This window comes from Diospyros lotus, chromosome 4, assembly GCF_014633365.1.
Source record: "Diospyros lotus cultivar Yz01 chromosome 4, ASM1463336v1, whole genome shotgun sequence".
NCBI classification, from domain to species: Eukaryota; Viridiplantae; Streptophyta; class Magnoliopsida; order Ericales; family Ebenaceae; genus Diospyros; species Diospyros lotus.
The window spans coordinates 22980629-23003468 of record NC_068341.1 but is presented as its reverse complement, the minus strand read 5'-3'; the positions used below and the strand labels follow the sequence as shown (position 1 = coordinate 23003468).

At 38.3% G+C, this 22840-nt stretch overlaps 1 protein-coding gene across 4 annotated transcripts in view; it reads right to left on the bottom strand.

Moving 5' to 3' along the window:
- Positions 1-1682: 1682 nt before the first annotated feature.
- LOC127798726 (protein translocase subunit SECA2, chloroplastic) overlaps positions 1683-22840 on the bottom strand; it is a 57428-nt gene continuing 36270 nt past the window's right edge. For 2 of the 4 annotated variants that reach the window (XM_052332286.1, XM_052332289.1), the window contains 18 exons: positions 20563-20641; positions 20320-20433; positions 19990-20085; positions 19849-19912; positions 19455-19744; positions 13682-13737; positions 11301-11418; positions 11070-11150; positions 6901-6980; positions 5893-5947; positions 5741-5810; positions 5452-5641; positions 5219-5342; positions 4795-4869; positions 4528-4717; positions 4331-4413; positions 4121-4242; positions 1683-2437 (listed from right to left, as the gene is read on the bottom strand). In XM_052332286.1, the coding sequence (XP_052188246.1) occupies positions 4553-4717; positions 4795-4869; positions 5219-5342; positions 5452-5641; positions 5741-5810; positions 5893-5947; positions 6901-6980; positions 11070-11150; positions 11301-11418; positions 13682-13737; positions 19455-19744; positions 19849-19912; positions 19990-20085; positions 20320-20433; positions 20563-20641 (1657 nt within the window). In that variant the 3' untranslated portion in view covers positions 1683-2437; positions 4121-4242; positions 4331-4413; positions 4528-4552. The remainder of the gene's footprint in view (positions 2438-4120; positions 4243-4330; positions 4414-4527; positions 4718-4794; positions 4870-5218; positions 5343-5451; positions 5642-5740; positions 5811-5892; positions 5948-6900; positions 6981-11069; positions 11151-11300; positions 11419-13681; positions 13738-19454; positions 19745-19848; positions 19913-19989; positions 20086-20319; positions 20434-20562; positions 20642-22840) is intronic. The other 2 variants (XM_052332287.1, XM_052332288.1) reach the window with 2 other exon arrangements.

Here is a 22840-nt window from a genome sequence, read left to right as displayed (position 1 = left end):
TTAACTTAAAAACTAAAAAATATTTTTTAAAACTAAATGAAACCTAAAACATATTGGTTTTTATGAGAAAGGTTAAAGAACTCGATGGAAATAACTTGTGATTTAGCTCCTACCAATATCTTAACTTAAATAGGTTGTTGGACAACGGATTAAAAGATTTGATTGAGATAAAAGAAAATATGAATGTGATTATAGTATTGTTGATATTTTAATTTAATTACATGAATTATGAATATATAATATATTTTCTATCTTAATATTTAAATTTATAACACTAATAATTGTATCATATCCTCAATTTAAATATATGACCATATAAAATTAAACTGTGATACAATATTAATGTAAATTAATTTGAATCATTAGACCTTTTCAAGACGTAAATTGAGATTGAACGACGATGATGTAATTCACTCATAGTAATATGCTTAATACCTTTAATTTGACTAATCAAACGAGTTTAATTTTTAAGTCACATAAAAAAAGTCAAATCGGTTTCTTAAATATTTATTTACTTCAACATCATTAATCTCTTATCTTATATTAAAAAAAAAAAAGCCAATCCATTTCTATTGATCTAAAATATCAACTACAATAAAGAAAAAGGTGACCTCATCGTCTATAGGACTAACATTTATGACACTTGGTAAGATGGAGACAAGGATTTGAACCCCTCTTGGATGAACATTTTATGATTCTCATATACCCACCATTTGTCAACCTGCCCATTTCATGAGAAACATTTGAACATTTCAACCTTACTCATATCTTAATAATTTGACTCTACTTATAAAAAATTAAACAAATAAATAAGATACTGAAGCTACTCTTTTATTATTATACTCTGTTTGGATTGCAGGGTTTTGGAAAGAGAGCTCAGATTTGGAAGACATTCTTGTGCTGTAGTAACTAGCCGAACAAAAAAGGGGAGAAATATTTCATATTTATTGATTGTTTGAACAAATCAACCATCACACAATATTTTGAACTTTTATTTAAAATTTTATATTTAAGTAATATTTATTAAAATAAATAAAATAAAATTAAAATATTTTTTGAATCAAGATATGAAATAATCAAAATAAAATTATAAAGTATTTTAAAATTTTTATCAAACTATTTATTTAATTTTTTAAAATATACTGTAAAATATATACACTATTTTTTCTTATCTATAAGATTCAAGATATACTTGTCTTGAGAAAAGAATGAAAAGTAAATATGTTTGAAAAATAACAAATAAAAAATCACGTGACTTCTTTTTAAGAGTCATCAAAAATATTTAACAAACACGTTAAAAAGAACAAAAGTCTGAAATACTTTTCATATCTTAATTTTTTTGATTTATATTTTAATTAACAAATACTATCTTACTATATAATTATCAGCCGAGCGAATTTAGATATGTTAATGAATTGATCCATTACAAAAATGAGAGGGCAAGCACAAGTTGCAGCCCTCCTTCAGATCTATCTTGCGGATCTAGCCCATTTAAGAGAGGACGGCTAAAATGAGTTATGAAGCTGGGGTCAGCCCTCCTCTATATCCCTCCCTCCTCCTCCCCCCCCCCCCAGTTATCAATATAATATTACTCTAGGTCATAAGTCTTATCCCAACTAAAAGACATCATTTCTTGCATTTGTATACAATGCAAGTAACATGCAAGGGTAAACTGCAAGGCCTAGAGCTAACAAACTTGTATACAATCAGCCACAAGGTTTACAATCACAAGGACAACACGATAAACTGATTTAAAACTTCAACTCATCTCCAATTCAATATAAAGAAACAACAGCATATACATTATACCCAATTCTGAATGTGAAGACTATGACACAAGACCAACTTTGGCAACAAGAGAAGAGAGCCCTGCTGCATTGGTCTTCAAGCCCCTTGAACTGCCCCGTCTGGCAAGCAAATCCCAGTTAACAACAGGGAACAAGAAAGCAAGCCAGTGTACTTATTTTCATCTCTTGCTTCAAAACTAAAACTCTTTTAACATAAATTCAGATTGCTCAATCCTCAGAATCGTGCTCTTCTACAGATGAACAGTTTTCCCGGTCTACACCCATTCACACCATGGGATGTAGTTCTAGGTTTATGCTTTTTTTATAGGGATAAGGAACATTATTCTCCCCAATGTAGCAAAGAACTCACTTGAAGTATAGGGTTCCAATAAATGCCTCAGTACATCTGTGTCAGTGCCTGCAGTGTCCCTATTTTTGGGAGTGGTGGGTAAGAACTTCAATCCAGGAACTTTTCTTTGGGTACGGAGGAAAAGCCTGTTTGCTTGGTAGCCTTATGGTGGGTGTGACTGTTCAGCCTCTCCATTACCGACTCTTCGTCCTACTACATGGGACACCTTACCATGTACCAGTAGCTTTCGGCACAGCTCTCACTATGTGGATATTAGAATCAAGTTAAAGGTTCAAGAGACCTGCAAGGAACATTAATACACCAATGAGAATAGGAGACGCATTGTTTGGATTATAAAAAATAAAAAAATAAAAGAGTTGAAGTGGAATGGCCGATGGTTTTGAGTGAAAACTCATTCTGAAAATGTAATTGAGGGCCGGGGTAAACAACAGATTAACTAATAAGCAAAATAGAATGAAAACTCTTGATTCATATCTATAAATGAATGGATAGGCGTCCATGGACATCATGTGCTTGAAATTATAGATCTGACCAAATCCGGATTTAGGAGGATTCAGAATGACTCTAGATAGGCCACTTCTCTAAGTAGATATAAATTCCAAATGTTTTAAAATTATAGAAGTTAATAATGACACCAAGCTTGTCAAAAGTTATTAAGTTTGAATGGCAATAGAGGGTACCAGGCAGCACTAGTCCAGCATTAGTTTGGTTGAACTTGATGGCTTAGGCTAATACCAAAATGCCCTTTTCAATAACGACATATGTTGATGCATGCATCTATCATGTAATTCGCAAGTAAGCATGATACATGAGAAATAATCCAGTCATGCACAAATTAAAACAGAAGATTTCTTTCGTCATATCAACTGAGAAAATGATATCTAGGAATTGTATTATTCTTAAAGCTGCTTGTGCAAGGCAAAAATTAGAATACTACATAGTCAAACACATAGCACCTAGCTAACATTCGCTGTGTTATTGCATTATGTCATATGTGCAGTTGGGAGGAGTCTCTAACTATGAATGACTATTCATGTAGATTTGCTGGCTATACCATGAGTTCTAAGGCGATCATCCTTCAAAGGATACTAGAGGGAGGGATTCATCATAACTAAAATGGGCAACGGTAGAGGTGAAAAACTGTATAACAGGGAGGGGTCAAATGAGTTTTGTCTGGATGTGGATCGAAATGGGAAACCATAAAGGGGGACCAGATCATCAACTGGATGGGATTCAGTGGAGGACCCGCAGTGACCTAAGTGGGTGAAGGCAAAGGTAAGTAAGTGCCAAACCCAGGAGTGGTTCAGTTTTGGCAGATTATGCACCCCAAGATTGCCAATTGGCAGGTCCCATACCAACAGGAGGGGACTCGCCTAAGGGGCCATGGTGATTGAAATGGGTAAAGGGAAGATGAATGGTTGGCCAAACAGGAAGAAAGTGTTCGATTTTGGCTGGAGATGCATTGATGCATTGCAGGATCACTGACTGATTAGGGGGGTTACTTCACCAACTAAAAGGACTTCGGAGGACCTTCCAGTGACTACCAAAGGACAAGGGAGATGAGCAACAATGAACAGGGAGAGCGAGAGGGAAGGGCTGCCTACATTTTTTTTTTTTTTGGTGGGGGGGGGGGGGGGGGGTGTTTGGACGCAGGTTTATTACCTGGCTTTTATTTTATTTTACTGGATTTCTTCTTTTGGCTAACTAATTGGATAGTTTTATAATGAAGGCAAAATCATCATTTTGCTTGCAAGAATATTTTCTGGGCACATGGCCTGGGGAAAGGGAGAGGGACTATTTTGTCCCCCCTTTGTGGGACAAGGGCTAGACAAGCCACCTATCAAATGCAATTCAAATGTAATTACTTCCTTCTTTTTTTCCTGCACTAATTTTCTTTTCATTCATAAAATGCAATTGGTTGAACATATAATCTACTGTGAATGGTTGGTTCTTTTAGCAGTACCTTTTAATCAGATTGAGCCAGCAGCACTTAGCTAATGAAAACAGTGTTTCTTTGAAGCAATAAAATGAATCAACCCAGACTCATTAAACACGCTTCCTGAAGATGATCTTGTCCAACTCATTCTGCAAGCCAAACAAAGAACTTCAGTATCACATCTGATAAAATGTATTAAAGGACTACAAGAGATGGAGGGAACTATAAGATGAATACTCTTAAAATTGTAGTGGCAAAGGAGTTCAACATATGCAGTACTGATCTTCCCGGACCAGGATTCAGGTCATGTAGCTGACCATCTAAATTATAAACAAGTTAAATATTCTTCACTTTGACAATCTCTCATCTAAATATTCACGAGCTGAAAATAACAAATTTAAATCAAAATTAAAAAGACAAGTCAAGACACACACCTTCAGCATTGCAACAGTTCTGCCTCTATGATACATACAGTTCTTGTGACTCCATTGGAGACGACCAGTATGCCAAGAGTGATTCAACAGTTAGCCTACGAGTAGCACTAAGCATTGAGATAAAAAATCGACAACCATCAATTTTGTACTCCTCAAGAGGATTTCTGTGCCCAAAACTTCTCACATTCACCTGCATAAACACATTTCAAATAAGTCTTCCCAATTTCAAAGCTGAATATAGTCAAAGCCACAAAAATATACTCTTACAGCAGAACTGAGCCTGTTCATATTTACAAGATGATCCCTCCAGAAACAATCTAAAGTCTTCAGAAGCACTGTCCTCTGAATTCCACAAAACAGAAGAGAAAGAAAAAAAAAAAAAAAGTGCTTAAAATTTTCATAAAATAAGTAAATTGATGACCAGTCAATTTCCCAGTTGTTGCATCTGAAAGATACATGCACAATAAAGAAATAGGGACAAGAAGAATCTGGGACAAAAAGAATTTATCTAAATCCTCATTTTCCCAGATAGCCATGCTAGTCATTGGTTAGGTGTATGCAATTATGATAACAAATTTCATTGTTTTTAGGTAGACCAATAAAGAAATAGAATTCTTTTCTTGGCATCATTCTTGCAACTAATGCTAACCAAGAATCTAATCTGTCAACTAGGGAATCTGAAGGATGTTACCTCTATTTCTTTCACATATGCATCATCATAACCAGATTCTTTTACGATGTCCAAATAGGATGCAATTAAATAATCTCCTAGGTACTTCCGAAGAAGATTAACAGTTGGTTGGTACCTTCCATCTCTGCATTAGTCAGTGAGCCCACAACTCTTAAAAGAAATCATAAGAAATACAAAGCCAAAGTAATTGCTAGATTGTATTTAGAACATCAACTTAATAAGAAGGAACAAACTTAGTTGAATCATCAGAGCATATGGCAAGCCAACGTTTCAGTGAAGAGCTCTTCCTACGGATTCCTCTAAAGGTGTTCGGAGGTGATGGCAAGTTTGGAAGGTGGAAGTCAATGATATTTACAGATCTTAACTCGTGGAGATGTCTGACAGATTTCAGTAAAGCTTCGTCAGTAATTGCTGCAAAAGAGTCTGCAAAAGATCCATTCCCAGAGGATTTATATCCATCATTGACCACAAACTAATAATAAAATGAAATCACGGAACAAAATGATAATTTTAAAAGCTCACCTTCTAAAATCTTCCCAGCAATTGCTTTGAACTCTTTCAAGAGCTTGCTAAAATTCCACTTGCTTGGATGCTGTACCACAAAAATAAATTGATTCATGATCAGAAACCATAGACAACCATGTATTATACTCCAGGCTGCAATTGACACCTACCTTCAGTGGATCAACATTTCCAAAAATGATTTCATCCACCACTGCTTGCATGTACCTATAAGTTATAAGTTGGAAGTCAAAGTCATGCAATAGTATCTATAGCAGTTCATGGATATAATAATATACAATGGCGACTATTTTAGAGGGGGGCAGTCCAGATATAAAGTTATAATCTGCATAATGATTATAGTTAAGTGAATTCATTAATATAAAGCACAAGAAGAAGACCAAGAACAGCTGGGAGGCAGCAACAACACACAATACAAAACGCATGTTTCACAATGTGAATAGTATCCTATGAGTTAGAAAAGCATTATCCATATTTTAAACTCAAGGTTGTTAGCCAACCAGGCAGCATAAACACATTTCAAAGATACCGTGCCAGTGTCCACATGCACTAGTACTGGGCTAGGGCAAGAATTCGCATGCACAAATTTTCTATCTACCTGAGCAATTCCGTGCTCACAAAAAACTAATATCCCACGTTTAAGACATTTTCATACATCTATATACTAGTAGATACACAAACACAATGATCACCATAAATGGCTACATGATTACTGAATTAAATTAGTTAATTGGGTAGGCTGCTTCCCCCCACACATATCAGGCTGGCTTGCAATTTATTAACAAGGGAGTTTGCCTCCAGGAAAGTAATATGTAATATATCCAAGACCTCCTCCACGGAGAGATTCCCATCACAAGGGTAAAAACATTAGCGTGTTACAAAATTACACTAAAGTGGCAATCAAGACAATATGTCCACAATGCAAGAAACGTAAAATTAAAACATATCATCATGCAATTCCAGTGAGCTAAATATACCATAGGAAAAATCAAAAAATGAATAAGGATGCCAACATATCCAGTGGACAAGAAAGTACTTCCAGGTGTAAACAAAAACAGAGCTAGCTAATATTCATGTAAACAAAAAGAGGCACCAGAAGTGACCGGTCTACTTGAACATGAGGTTTTACTCGAGTCAGTAAGAACTGGCAAGGCACTCACTGGAATATGTGCTGGGAACAACTTTCAGAGTCACCTGTTAAAATTAATTGCCTAAGCTCATATACATGTCTTCTTTGCACCTGAAAGGAGAAAAATCAGATATTTAATTTTATTCTACAGCAATTTCAAACATTGAAAAGCCAATGTTAAATCTCAAGATGTCATTTTCCCAATCTAAGGTAGTATTTAGACAATGCCTACAATAAAAACTTCTCATCTTATAAAAACAATACAATAAGAAAAGAAGTAAGGAAAAAAAAATCTCTACCGAAATCTAGATAAAAATAATTCAGATAAATACATTTTTCATCCCCACAATTTCACTTAAATAACTCCGCCTGGGGATGTTATCCACTGCCGGTCCCAAACCCGAATAAAGGAGGAGGCTTGTGTTAGGTAGCCGATAGCCAACGTAAAACTTAGTCGGATCCAAAACATGAACTCTAGACAAATTATGAAAAATCGTTTGGGCGTGGGTGTAACCCTTCATAGCGACGCGCTACACTGCCCGCGTGTAGTGTCAAGTGAGCTAGGGCCGCTGCATCGGCGCCCAGATGTAGTGACAAATGAGCAAGGGTCCCCGTATTTACTTGGAAGGATGTGAGTAAAGAAGCTAGTCCAAAATCAAAATCAAAACCAAAATCAAAATCGAAAACAAAAACAAAATCAAATTCAAAGTCAAGGCCAAAAACAAAATCATAGATTAAGGATTGGGTCATGGAACATAGGAACATTAACAGGCAAAGCTATGGAAGTGGTAGATGTGATGATTAGGAGAAAAATTAATATTATGTGCCTTCAAGAGACGAGATGGGTAGGGAAAAAAACAAAAACTTTATTAAAAACTGGATATAAAATATTTTACACAAGAAATGATCGAGCGAAAAATTGAGTGGGGATTATTATGGATAAAAGCTTAGTAGATGAGGTAGTGGATGTAAAGAGAATAGGGGATAAGATTATTATGGTGAAGGTTAGTTTAGGAAGAATGACTATGAATATCTTTAGTACATATGTACCACAAGCGAGGTTAGGTGATAAGATAAAAGCAAAATTCTGGGAGGACCTAGAAGGACTCATACAAATGATACCAAGAGGAGAGAAAGTGATTATAGGAGGTGACTTAAATGGGCACATGGGTAGAGACGGAAACGGCTATAGAGAGGTACATGGAGGGTATGGATTCGGAGAAATTAATAATGAGAGTAAGTCTATTCTAGATTTTGCTATGGCATATGGGCCCATCATAACCAATACTAGGTTCAAAAAACGGGACGAACACTTAATCACATATAAAAATATCACATCAAGCACCCAAATAGATTACTTCCTCATGAGACAAGAGGATTAGTTATGTTGTAGGGATTGTAAGGTGATACCAAGAGAGTGTCTGACTACTCAACATAGACTTCTAGTACTTGACGTCCAAGTAAGAAATTGGAAGAGAAAAAATCACATAAAACAAAATCCAAAAATTAGGTGGTGGGATTTAAAAGGGGAGAAGCAACTAATCTTCAAAGAAAAATTAAGGGGTAGAAGGGAATGGAATGGAGAAGGACAGACAAACCAAATGTGGAAAGAAATGGCTAACGCCCTGAGAAGCACGGCAAAGGTAGTCCTTGGAGAGACAAATGGTAGAGCCCCTAACCTTAAGGAGTCTTGGTGGTGGAATGAAGAGGTACAATTGAAAATTAAAAATAAGAAAACTTGCTATAAGGCTGTATATGAATGCAACAATAAAGAAAATCAAAAAAATTATAAAGAAGCAAAAAAGGAAAAAAGAGCTGTTAGTGAAGCAAGGTCAAAAACATATGAGAATCTATATAAACGACTTGATACAAAATATGGAGAAAGGGATATATATAAATTAGCTAAAGCAAGAGAAAAAAAAAACACGGGATTTAAATCAAGTGAAATACATAAAAGATGAAAATCAAAATGTGTTAGTGAATGAGGGAGTGATTAAGGAGAGATGGAATGAGTATTTCACAAAATTATTCAATGATGGTGGCGGCCCAAGAGTTAGGTTGGGACATCTTAATAACTCCGAAAGGAAGGTGAGCTATACATTTTATCAACGCATAAGTTCAAATGAAATAAGGCAAGCATTAAAAAAGATGAAAAATCATAAGGCGGTGGGACCAAATAATATATCAATAGAAGCATGGGAGAAGAGGGCATCTCCTGGCTAACGCAATTATTTAACGCAATCCTTAAATCAAAAAAGATGTCAGATGAGTGGAGGAAGAGTACTTTGGTTCCTATATACAAGAACAAAGGAGATGTTCAAAACTGTGAAAATTACAGAGGAATTAAATTAATGAGCCATACCATGAAACTCTGGGAGAGAGTAATAGAGCAGAGGCTCAGAAAAGAAATAAATGTCTCAGAAAATCAGTTTGGTTTCATGCCTGGTAGGTCAACAATGGAAGCTATATACCTACTGAGGTGCCTAATGGAAAGGTATAGGGATCATCAAAATGACCTACATATGGTGTTTATAGATTTAGAAAAGGCCTATGATAGGGTCCCTAGAGAAGTATTATGGAGGATTTTAGAGAAGAAATGAGTCAGAATAGCCTACATACAAGCCCTTAAGGACATGTATCACGGTGCAGAGACAAGGGTCAGAACATGCGGAGGGGATACTGAACCGTTTACAACTACAATAAGACTGCATCAAAGTTCTGCACTAAGTCCATACTTATTTGCTCTAGTAATGGATGAACTCACTAAAGATATTCAGACAGAGATGCCATGGTGTATGTTATTTGCAGACGACATAGTGTTGGTGGATGAAACAAAAGAAGGAGTGAACACTAAGCTTGAGTTGTGGAGAAACAATTTAGAATCTAAGGGATTTAAATTAAGTAGAAAGAAAACAGAATATATGGAATGTAAATTTAGTAAGAATGCAAGAGTGGATAATGTTATAATAAAATTGAAACACCAAATCTTACAAAGAAAATACCATTTTCGATATTTGGGATCAGTGATTCAAAAAGATAGAGAAATTCACGAGGATGTCGCACATAGAATTAAGGTAGGTTGGCTAAAATGAAGAAATGCATCGGGGTGTTATGTGATGGTAAAATCCCATTAAAACTTAAAGGAAAGTTCTATAGGACAGCTATAAGACCAGTCTTGCTGTATGGCTCAGAATGTTGGGCAGTCAAATACCAGCACGAGCAAAAGACGAGTGTAGTGGATATGAGGATGTTAAGATGGATGTACGGCCATACAAGAAAGATAAAATTAGAAATGAAATTATTCGTAATAAGATAGGAGTAGTGCCACTCGAGGAGAAGATGAGAAAGACTAGACTAAGATGGTTTGGTCATGTGAGAAGGAGACCAATAGACGCTCCTAAGAGGAGAGTTGATGAAATGGAAAAATTAGTTAAAAAAAGAGGTAGAGGTAGACCCAAGAAGACTTTGGGAGAGATATTAAAGTTTGATATGAAGTGTATGGATCAAAATGAAGATATGACAAAAGACAAAAATACATAGAAGTCTAAAATTCATGTAACCGACCCCACATAGTGGGATAAAGACTGGATATGTTGTTGTTGTTGTTGTTGTTGTACAATTTCACGTAAATCCTACTTCGCACCCTATAGTTAACCCAACAATCAACCCCTTGCAGTTACATTCCTGCACAATATCGACAAAAGTGAAGCTCCATTAAATACCTTAACAGGAAAATGTCATGCCACACCAGTGCAACTTTGACTAAATGAGGGAATGTGGCTTAAAATTTTGTTTATTGGGGAAAAAAAAATAGCAGGCAAAGTGGAATTTAAGTGAAAATACAGGTGTACAAAGTGTATTTAATCTTTGGAAAAGCCATGCCTTCTATTACCATGTGAGCTGCACCTCATATTTTTCATTAGTGTACTTAATGAAGATTCACGTTGGGACCAATGAAGTGTAAGATTGTAATTCAAGGGGTTGACTATGGAGTTTGACTGAATTAGGAGATAAAGTGGGATTTGGTTGGAAGAAATACAGTTCAAACTGTATTTGACCCAAAATATTCCTTAGCAAGGTAAAGAAGTATAATTTTTGAAAAAAATTCTAAATAGGATAAACAAGGGTGAAATTAATCTGAGAGACAAGCAGGTCGCTGTAAGCCGTACAAACAAAATATGCTTATCTTCAAATACATACCTCTAGCACTTCATCGAACTCTACCAGGCTCTTTCTTATGCCAAAAAAGTACTTCTCCGCATTAATTTGTAGAGCCAAAAGCTGAAATTTTTTTGTCATGGTTCAAGATTGTAGTAGTCACTTAACCACAATAATAGTGCAAACACAACCCCCCCCCCCCCCAAAAAAAAAAAAAAACAAAAAACAAAAACATTCTTTCACTGAAGAAGAAAACAAATGTAAATTATGTACCTGCTTTACAATTGCATCACCTTCAATTGGTATATCCTCATCGTTTGTGATCTTTGATATAAGTTTCACAGCCCATTCCGTGTCAAAATTGAACTTCTGAAACATCTCATCTTGCAAGCTGTCAGAGAGGTAATTTCAATTAGCTAAACCTTTAGATTGTGCATTAGCTAACAGTTGGAATATAAGGCATTTATGGATAAAGGTTATTGACAAATAAAGTTCATGTATTATGAACCCACCCCTTCTTTCTCCTGTTTCAACTGTTCTCCATCTCTCAGGAAAAAGCTGAAGCACCATAGTTTTTTGTTTCACCTGATTCTTTGCTTAAATTAAGGGAGGGAGGGAGAGAGAGAGAGAGAGAGAGAGATCCTTCTATGCAAAGTTGCAATGGAGGTCAGTTATTAATTATTATCCTTGTCAGCTACTAGTCATTCTAACTACATCCCCACTCCCGCCACCACCCCAAGCCCCAAAGCAGAACAAGGAGAAAGAGAAGAAAAAAGTGGCCCTTGAATACACCATTTGCATCAGTACGCATTTAATCATGGACAATGCAATTCAAGGGTACTGTCTACCCAATTGGAGTTGCATATGCAAGAATCATTCTTCTTCAGCATTCAAAATCACTTCTTCAGCTGTTATCCTGTGGCACGGGAATTATGTGAAAGCTTCTTTACTTAAATTCAGTTTTACCAGCAGTCTCTTCATAGCATTTTTTAAGGCTTAACAGTCTCTTTATGTTTGCAGCAAGACGTCTTGGAGAAAAATCCAGCGTTCTATTCGGGTTAACAATTTGAAAATGGAAGTATGCATTTGAGATCCTTACCTTCAATGGAAGCTAATCATTTGTTTTGTTTAAAAGATACCTAAGAAGAAAAAAGACTTTAGAGCCTTGACTGGTATCATTTTAATTATGATTCCTATATGCCAAGCATAATTAGGTCACCACTACTGATATGATTTTAGTTGAAGCAACCAACGGTGTCGTGTGGTCTAGCGGATAGGACGGCCACATGCAGGCTGCCATGTGGCACCTGCAAGATGGTCACAAGCGGCAACCATCCACTCTGTTCATGAGGTGCCCGATTACCTTTATGTTGGAATATTGATCGTGTTGCACGATCAAATCTCAGCCATCCATCTTGACTTTATGAGGCTCTATCTTAGCTGTCCAGAACTGCTATTAAACTCTCTCATCGGGATTTGAAGCGATAGAAGAAGAAAAAAAAGGAAAAAAATGGTGAGGGTTTTCTCGATCGGCCAAGGGGGGTTTTGTGGGGTTCCTTCGTTAGCTCTGTAAATGCTCTATTTAGTTTTCTTCTTTGTTCTTTGGTTCTATAGGAGTAGCCTCTAATCTGTATTTGTGATTATTGGGCATTTTGATAGAGAACCATTGATGTACAGAGAGTGTTTGTGAGTTTTTGAGGGTGTAATCTCAATTCTTTATTCATAGTGCAGTGAGCTCTTCTCACCGAAGCTCAACGTGGACATAACCTTATTTTGGGATGAACCACGGTAAAACCTTGGCCTCTCTTTTTATTCTGTTTTTAGTTTACGATTTATATTTTCTATGTAGTGTTTGTGTAAGCTTTCGGCCATGAAGGTATCTTTTCGTGATCGAACTTGTTCTGGTTTTTCCCTAGAGTTTTACTTGTCTGTTCGTAACAACTACAATCTTGAAATTAAGTTGGCATTCTGCAGTTGGTTGGCCTCATGAACACTATTTGTAAAATGTTTTAACCAATTTTAAAGAAGGCATGTTATCAGATAGTAATTTGCAATATACAGAAAGGATGGGAAGGTTTGAATTACATATGACCTTTTCTCCCCTTCTCAACTGGCTTCCTTATTGGACATCTAGTCCTTTGGCACCTCCAATTTGAGTAAAACAAAACCTTCATGCATTACGTTATGTACATTGTCGGAAGATAAGGAGCTTATTTTCCCTTTATCCAATGGGTTTATGTCTCATTGTTTTATCTTTAATTTGATGGTTATTTTTTGGTTATTCTTATCTCGTTGTTATGGTCAAAGTGGACTGAGTCTTGGTCCTTATCTTTTTGTTTGTTTTCAGATTAAGTGGGTAGATAGTGTGTCCTAGTTTTCAGGGAGTGGATTGTTAACCCTTAAAACTGTATATATTGAGTCCTATTTTGCTGGAAAGATATATGATTTTTCTTGCCTAAGTTTTAACATACATTAAGGCAGTGTGAACCAAAAGGAGAAAAAGAATTTATATTGCTGGCCAAAAATAGTAAGGATTAAGGTCTACAGAGGTTAGTATATACCTTATGGTTTAGACAACAGACTGTCCTATGCTATTATTTCTCGTGAAGATTACATTTAAGGGTCAATTTGAGATAAATATCAAGAATTCATACCTCACCATAAACCGGGTTGATCCAGGATCCCCTTGCCTTCCTGCTCTGCCACGGAGCTTCAAGAAAAGATAACAATTTTGAAACTATAAGAAGGAAAAAAACTGAAACCTTTTCATTATCAATATACATTCTCTTGCAACTAATCATCAAAAACAACAATAATATCTCACACGTGGCCTATAATAATTATTGTAAAAGATAATTATTATTATCACTGTCAGGCCCTCTAGGCTTGACAGGTAATTTTGAGTAGATTTTAGGAACTTTGGGAGAAAAGGATGCAAAGAGGGAGAGAAGAACAGAGGGATTCGGGAGAAAGAGAAGGATCGAGAGAGAGAATTTGAGATGAAGAGAGAATTCTGTTTCAGAGAATATGCTTTTTTTGTACCATTCTCATTCTGTTAGGATAGCTTTTATAGCTATTCCTTGGCACAAAATAACCACCAAGGTACAACTTGAGTAGCAGTCTAGGTACAATAGCATAACAACCTTACATTGTATAAGCAAAAGACAGAATGACCCCTATCAAAACCCTAGGGTCCTGACAATTCCACCCCCCCCCCCCCCCCCCCCCCCCACCCCTTAAATTTCTTGTCCTCAAGAAATGGAAAGGAGCTGAACTGCTTGAGCAAATTGCTGGAGCAGCAAATCAGGGAGGTATTCCTAGGTGTTGTTGTCCGGATGGAGGTGAGCCCATTGTACAACCACTTGAGTGATAGGGGCCCCTTGTTTGTGAATTACCCGCTTATCCAAGATGAGGGCTGGTTCCACTGGTGGGGAAGCATCAGATACATAGGCAGGTAAAGTAGGATCAACTGGTTGGGTACCCGCTGATTTCCTGAGCAAGGAGAAATGAAATACAGGATGTGTGTGAGAATTGGCAGGCAGTTGGAGCTTATAAGCTGCAGTCCCAAATTTGGCCACAATGGGAAAGGGACCAAAAAAGTTAGGACTTAGTTTAGGAACTAGTCTGTGAGTAATAGCTCTTTGGTGGGGATGTCTTAACTTCAAATAAACTTGATCACCCACTGAGAACTCCCTTTCACTTCGCCTGCAATCAGCAAATTGTTTCATCCGGTTCTAAGCTGTGGCCAACTCCCTGCAAAGCACCTGTAAAACCTCCTGTTGTTGCTGTAAATGGTCGTCTACAGCGGCTACAGATGTGGATTCTAAGGTGGCTGGCAGCAGTGGTGGTTTATAACCATACTAGGCCTGAAAAGGGGATATTTTGATGGAGCTGTTGTAACATGAATTATACCACCACTATGCTAAGGATAACCACTTGTGTCATGCCCGAGGCTTTATAAAACAAAAGCATCGTAGATACGTTTCTAGGCACTGATTTATCCGTTTCGTTTGGCCGTCAGTTTTCGGATGATACGCGGTAGACATATGTAGTTTGACAGCCAAGGACTTATCAACTCGAATATTCGAGTTGCCGAGTACACTTGAGAGAAAGACACCCCCAAAGTGTTCAAGGAGGTGGGGCGAAGGCTTTGTAGACTGTGCAATGAAATGGAGAAGTTAGAAATAAGGAAGGTCAGGAATGAAACTCTTCTCTATAGCCGAGAGCAAGGTGAAAGAAGAGGACTTCTCCAATGGAGACACTGACAGAGAACCCATATGGTACCCCCTAGGAGTCGAGGTGGAATTTTTTGGTGGACTGGCTTAAAAGAAACCCCAATTGCAATAGGAGTAGCTACTTCTTTCATAGCTTAAATGATAGCTTCTAATCCTAAATCTCCATAAATCGATATGCCTGGTTAAGGTGACCAGCTTTCTTTGTGCGACAATCGCAAGTAAAGGTACTCTGGATTTATTATAGCGCCACCATTTCACAATAACTATTTTTCGAGAAAGCTAGAAACAATTCTTGCCATAGCAAACTGGTGAAGACCTTGTCTCTATCAGTGACTAGTCTAAGGCACCCCATGCAAACTAATCATCGAATCCAAAAATACTCTTGCCACCTCTTGCACTGAAAAGGGGTGAGACAGGTCTATAAAATGGGAAAACTTAATGAATTGGTCTACAACCCCAAGGATACAGTTATTGCCTTTGGATTTTGGTAGTCCTTCTATAAAATCCATGGATAGGCATACCCATGCCAGTCTTTCCAAAGGTTGTAGTAACCTTGGTGTTGGCACTATTACATATAGTGCTAGCACACCTCACAGGACAACACATACTCCATCACACTCCTCTTTTAAGTTTGGTCAATAAAACAGTTACTTTATCTTGTGATAAGCATTTTGAATGCCCGAGTGCCCACCCATAGTTGGTCATGATCGCGAGGAAGGCTGACGGTCGGTTATGATCGCAGATCTGTCGGCGGAGAAGATCGATGAAGGTTGGTGTTGATGGTCGCGATTCTAAGAAACCGACAGTAGATGAACGAGATTTGAGACACGGCCGCGATTCTGAGAAGCTGACGTTGGATACCATCAGTGACGATGGCAAGCGGCCTGGGCAACTCAACGATAGCTCGTGATCGTTGACGACGGAAGAGAAGGCGGCGATAGCAAGCAAGAGCCACAACGAGGGCTAAAAGAAAACGACGACGAAGTTGGCAACAAACGCTAGCAATAGAGGAGAAGCAACAACAGCTATGGTTGGAGCTAGTGATCAAGGAAGAAGATGTCTGAAGATGTTCACGGTGGCTATGGAGGCCAGATCTCCCAAATCTAAGAAGCGGATGCGAGATCTGAGAGACCGAAGGCTGAGACCTGCAAACTAGCGATGGCGATGGCAATGGCGACCGGAGAAGAGTTCAAAAGTGGCTACTACTGGAGAGGAGGCCAGAGGTGTAGGGAATGCACGCAAGAGCTGGTGGAGGAGACTGTTAGGGGCGTGGCGAAGGCAGAGTCGAGGCAGCAAGGAGGTCGTGGCTGTAACTAGGGTTTGAATGGTGGCTCTAATACCATGTTGAATCAGAAAACTTGAGAGGAAAAAAACCCTAGTTGGAGGAAATAAATTCCTCACTCAAACAATAGATTATACACCTATATATACTAATACTAAATGAGTCGTGACATAAAGATAGATCTCACGAATTTCTTCTATTTCCATTGTTTCTTCATCCCCTTCTAACATTAACAATTGCTTCCGGCACTGATGTCCCGGAGCATACTTCTCTCTGCACTTGAAACATTGGCCCGCCTGTCTCCTCTACTCCATAACTCCAGATTTTCCTCCTATGGGCTGATTCGAATTTACCTTGGCCTGTACAATAGGTACTCTATAGTTTTGGCCGATCTTCACCATTTCCTTCCCTACTCCTCTATTCATCCCCGGCTATTGCCCCCTCATGGGAAATTTCTATTTCCTCATAATAGTGTCCACAGTCATCTCTTGCAACCACGCACTTTCTACTACTTGTTGGACCGACCTTGGCTGTAGCATTTTGACAGTTGGTCTCAATTCTTCATTCAAGCTGTTGATGTAGCTTGAAACAAAGTAAGCCTCACTTAATCCTGGATTTAAATTGATCATTAAGGACTTGAGTTCCTCAAATTTTACTTGGTATTGCTAGACAATGCCCTCTTGTCTCAACTTATTAAATTCCTCTACTACATCAACCAAATTTCAGTCACCAAATCTAACACAAAATCCTTCCACAAAATCTGTCCAACTGCTGTCCATTTGTAATCTACTTCAGCCTTGAAATCAAGACACTGCTACATCGTTCAAATATGCCGAAACTAGCACCACCTTCTATTGCTCCGGTACATGATACAATGAAAACAACCTCTCACAATGCCTTATTTTCCATTGGGGATTTTGGCCCTCAAACATCGGAAGATCGAGCTTAGGTATAGAGAATTGAGGCTGAGTTAACGTAGCCTATATCCATGGTCTTCTCCCCGTAGCTCGCTCCTCGAAGATCTCTCCATTGGCAGTAGGCTCTACCTCAAAATCCAGAGACTTTGTTGCTCTAGGGGGTGGTCCGAAAGTAGGAAGGATTGGGTCCAACCTTTCCGTGGGAGGAAAGACCGATGATATCCTAACCTAATTATGCCCCGCAAAACATGACCATGAATTTTTGTATCTGCCCTCAAATTCGATTCCCAACTTCATCATGTAAACCGCCTATTTCAACGCATAAACCCCCTTCCTCCACTCGAAATTGGTTGACGAACTCAATGCGTAGGACCTTGACTTTCGCTCGAATTTGATCGCTAATATCTACAGGCATCTGTCCGATCACACTATCAAACTTCTTCTCCATTGCTTCTTCCATTGACCCGACCTCCATGCGAATTTGGCTACTAATTTCCGCGCACATCTGGCCAAACGCACCATCCATCGCCCCGACTCGATTCTCCAATTTCGACACAGAGGAGGTCACTTGCAACAACTACGACTCCATCTGCTTCATCCACATAGCATCGGCCATGGTTATATCTCACGAGGAACAACTTGAGTTCGTCAATCAAGTTCGGCCCACGTCCGTTTGTGTTCATGATTGTCGGCAACCCAAATAGCATCACTCACAGCACAACCCAAACCGATCTTGTCAAACTGCTTCTCCGACAAAACCGAGCTCGTCGAAATTCCAAGCCGAGGATCGCTCGACTCTAATACCAAATTGTCAGGCCTTCTAGGCTTGACAAGTAATTTTGAGTAAATTTTAGGAACTTTTGGAGAAAAGGATGCAAAGAGGGAGAGAAGAACAGAGGGATTCGAGAGAAAGAAAAGGATCGAGAGAGAGAATTTGACATAAGGAGAGAGAATTTTGTTTCAAAGAATATGTTTTTTCTATACCATTCTCATTCTGCTAGGATAGCTTTTATAGCCATTCATTGACACAAAATAACCACCGAGGTACAACTTGAGTAGCAGTCTATGTACAATAGCATAACAACCTTACATTGTATAAGCAAAAGACAGAATTACCCCTATCATAACCCTAGGGTCCTGACAAACACCAACTCAAATTATTGCAAGAGAGAATAATTATTGACACCAACTCATTTATAATAATAACTTATAAGAGAAAGGGATAATCATATTATTTATATTATTATTTACGCATTCGGTACACTCCTCACATGTGGCCTAACTCTCCTTCATAAATGGCCTAACATGTTCAATTATTTGAATATTAGGTTGTCTGTGAATTTGAACACAAGTCTTTGCCTACTTTAATACTATGTTAAATTATTGACCACCAATTCGTCTAAAAGTTTCAGCTATTAGGAAATTTGAACACAAGCCCTTTATGTATTTTAATACTATGTTAAATTATTGACCGCCAATTCATCTAAAAGTTTAAGCTATTAGGAAATTGGGCTCAACATTTTCCAACAATAACAAAATAAAAAATAAAAACTAAACAAAAGGACAAAGATACATCAGTTGTTTGTACAAATAACCAATGATTGCAGAAGTCCTGAACAGAGCACAACAAAACTTAAAAGAGAGATGAATGTCATTCCTTTTATATGGCAGAATTCTAGTAAATTACTTTGAAGACTGAGTGCACAAGTTACACATCCAAAGTTAAACCATGTTGGATTAAGGAATTTCATGACAAAAACCTAAAGGATGGAAATTGCAACACTAGCCAAGCATTATGTGGCACAATAAAAGAAATCTATATGCAAACAGTTAATTATTCTGGTGAAGCAATTACTAGACATTAAGACTCCTAACACAAACAATTTCAGTTGGATCAAGAACCAACATAAAAGCAAACTTTTTTTTTTTATGAAGCCATGAGGCTGCATACAGAAGGTTGGTTTTCCTCAATAAGTGACTTTAGGTTACTCACCTGGTTATCTATTCTCCGAGACTCATGCAATGATGTTCCAATTACATGAAGGCCCCCAAGCCTCTTCACCTCCAATCCTTCATTGAAGCAATGTGTCTCACAATCCTTAAGAACTGAGAGATAAGTAAGTGCAATTGAAGGACCAAGTGGATACATCTCAGACTGCTCATTAACAAGCATCTCCATCTCTTGCAAATCTGTTGACTGGCCCATCTGCACAGACTCTGAAATAATACACTTTGCTTCCTGATATGTCCAGCTCTTACCCTCATTTTTGCATACATGTTTGGCTACATGATTCATATGACACGAAGAAATGCATGTCAAACAATAAATAAATAAATAGGATGATTGCTGAGCCATAACTAGAAACTTCAACAGAGAGACCACTGACCCATGAGTGCTGTCTTAGCTAGCAAAGCTAGTGAAGAAGGTCCAACCTTTATCTTTGATAATACCTGCACCACAATATTGGCAGTGATAATGAAACTGAACGTCTATGTTTTAGCAACAAACAGTAACCAAAGGCAGTCACCTTTTGTGAAATTGGCTCGCCATCGACCTCTGTATTAGGAGTGTCTTGTGTCAAAAAGGAAAGCAGGCCATCCTCAATGATTTCCTTTGCAAGCATCTTAAATAAGGGCAGGTGACATGTATGTCAGAAGGGAAAACTATTTTCTCATCATTTGAGGAACATCACAACGGAAATACAGTTTTGTAGTAGGAAAAATGGAGACATAAAGATACTAAACAGATCATAATCCAATATAGATGAAACATCCCTAAATTTGTTATTATAGGTCCCCTTTTCTCTCATAGGATGGACCTTTTGCAATATGATAAATTATTCATTAACTAGACCAACCTTTGGATTTCCCCCCAGGATTATGTCAGTGCCCCTGCCAGCCATATTTGTGGAAATGGTGATGGCATATTTGCGCCCTGCTTGGGCAACAATTTCAGCCTCCCTACCAGCATACTGAGCGGAAAATAACACAAGAACACTGGTCAAGCATATGCATTTACATATACAACCAAACCAAAATGGTTCAAGCCGAAGCAACAAATCAATCATGGAACTAGAAGAATCCACATGAATTCAACAAACCTTGGGTCGTGCATTGAGAACATTGTGGGGGATTTTCCATTCTCTCAGCAAGTGAGACAAATATTCAGAATTTTCAACACTGCATAAGGTAAAAAATATTGAATAACAACTTTTTAGTTCATTATTCTGCTTAATTTTGGTCACAGGAGAAATTGGACATAAATTTGTAACCCTAAGATGTACAATAATCAAGATAAAAGATGAGGACAAGCATTCTCTATTAGTTAGACTGGCACAGAAACAGAAGTTAAAGTATAGAAATCAACAATAAGATGAGATACAACACAAAAATCTGCTTTCACATTGTTACCTAACGTTATCTTATTATTTAGCAAATGAATGCTATTTGATTTTAGGAACATATAGGATCACACTACGAGATGGAGAAACATGTACCAGTATTCTACATGCTACCTTTCCATCTATGTATAGGAAAGACAGAATGCACCTTATACAAAAAATCTAGGGCAAGTTAACAGATACCATCCTTGCCCTGTATGGTGAAGGCATACAGATCAACCAGGTTACTGTCATGTACCTAGCTGCTAGGCATTGCATTGTGACACATTTGTAATAATTGGTAGTTATAGTCGTTAGCTATTTCTTTTGATTGGAGGGAAATTAGCTTGCTGGCGGCATGTGCTGGCAACGCTAATTGTCTCTACAAGTGGAAAGGCAAGTTGCTGATTCTATAAGGGATTTGGGCAATCGTTTTGGCACCTATTCCCAGCTGAGCGGTATAACTACTCTGTCTCAGCTCAATTGTAATCATCTTTGATAATTGAATCAGCCATTTTTCCCTCTCAAACTCTCTCTTGTTGTCTCTCTTATTCTCTAATCCTTCCCTCCAAATTCTCAAACTCTACTTTCCCCCACAATTCTCCGCGAGTTTCTCTCCTAATTGGAGAGAATTCTCACTATCAGATTTTGGATCTAAAATCTTGGTATTAGAGCAAGTTCCTAGTCGGAGTTAGCAGAGCGAGTGAGCAATGGAACAAGTATGAGGCAAATGGAGATGCAATTGCAGCAAGTTTCAGCATCAATGGCGGAGGTCTAGGGTCAGGTGGATACAATAGAGGAGAAGGTTTGGTAAGCAATAGATTGGAAGTTGGATACATTGGTTGAATGACTCCAGGGAGACATGTGCTTGCAAATTAGGGAGGAGATGTAGGAGGTGAGGGAGTAAGGAAATATATTGTGCGATCAACTGCAACAATTTATGTTGATGTTCTCGAGCCAACCACAGGTGAGAATTTCGCCTAATTTTCCACCAAGAAAGAGATCGGAGCCAATCCTTCCAGGAATTGGTACTAGTAACCGTCGTGTTGGATCATCGGGGTTGGAAGGAGAATTTGTGCCAGGGAGGAGGCAGGAGGTACCGAATCATTCGCATCAGCCCGGATTTCCAGTTCCTAAGCTAGAATTGCCAGTGTTTGAGGGAACCAAACCTAGGTGGTGGGTACAAAGGTGCGAGAAGTTATTTGAAATTCATCAGGTGGCCAAGAGGCAGAGGGTGTTGCTAGCCTCGACCTACCTCCATGATGCAAGGGATGTGTGGTTCTAGTGTTGGTCCAGGGTTAGGGAGAATTATAACTAGGAAGATTTCGCACAAGGGTTGTGTGAAAGATTTGATGAGCGAGGCAAATGGGATGTGGTGCAGGAATTCAATCGTTTGAGGCAAGATGGGACGGTGTTGGAATATTAGGCGAAGTTTGAGGAGCTTAAGTTCCTAATGCTAAACAGGAACCCCTACTTGGCTGAATAGTATTTCATGTCAAGCTTCATAGGGGACTAAATGGCAAATTGAGAACGGCGGTGCAAGTGCTCTGACCAAGAACAATGCAAGAGGCAACAGAGGGGGCCTCCTTGCAGGAGATGACATTCGAAACTCTATTGAAGAAACAGAGGGGACAGAACAGAGTAGCACTACCAGGAGCAATGCCATATGGGGGAAGGCCTACAAGAAAAGAGCCCATGAGAACTAGACCTGGAGTAAGGTATCCTACATCACCCCCAGCCCCCCAAAATTTTCAAAACATAGATAAATTGTTGGAGCAAAGGAGATTGACAGGGTTGTGTTTCAAATGCGGGGAAAAGTATACACCGGGGCTACATTACCCCCTAGCCCCCCCAAAATTTCAAAATAGAGAGAAATTGTTGGAGCAAAGGAGATTGACAAGGTTGTGTTTCAAATGCGGGGAAAAGTATACACCAGGGCACTAGTGTAAGAAGCAACTGATGTTGGAAGGAGGAAAAAAGGAAGAGGATATGGCAGTCA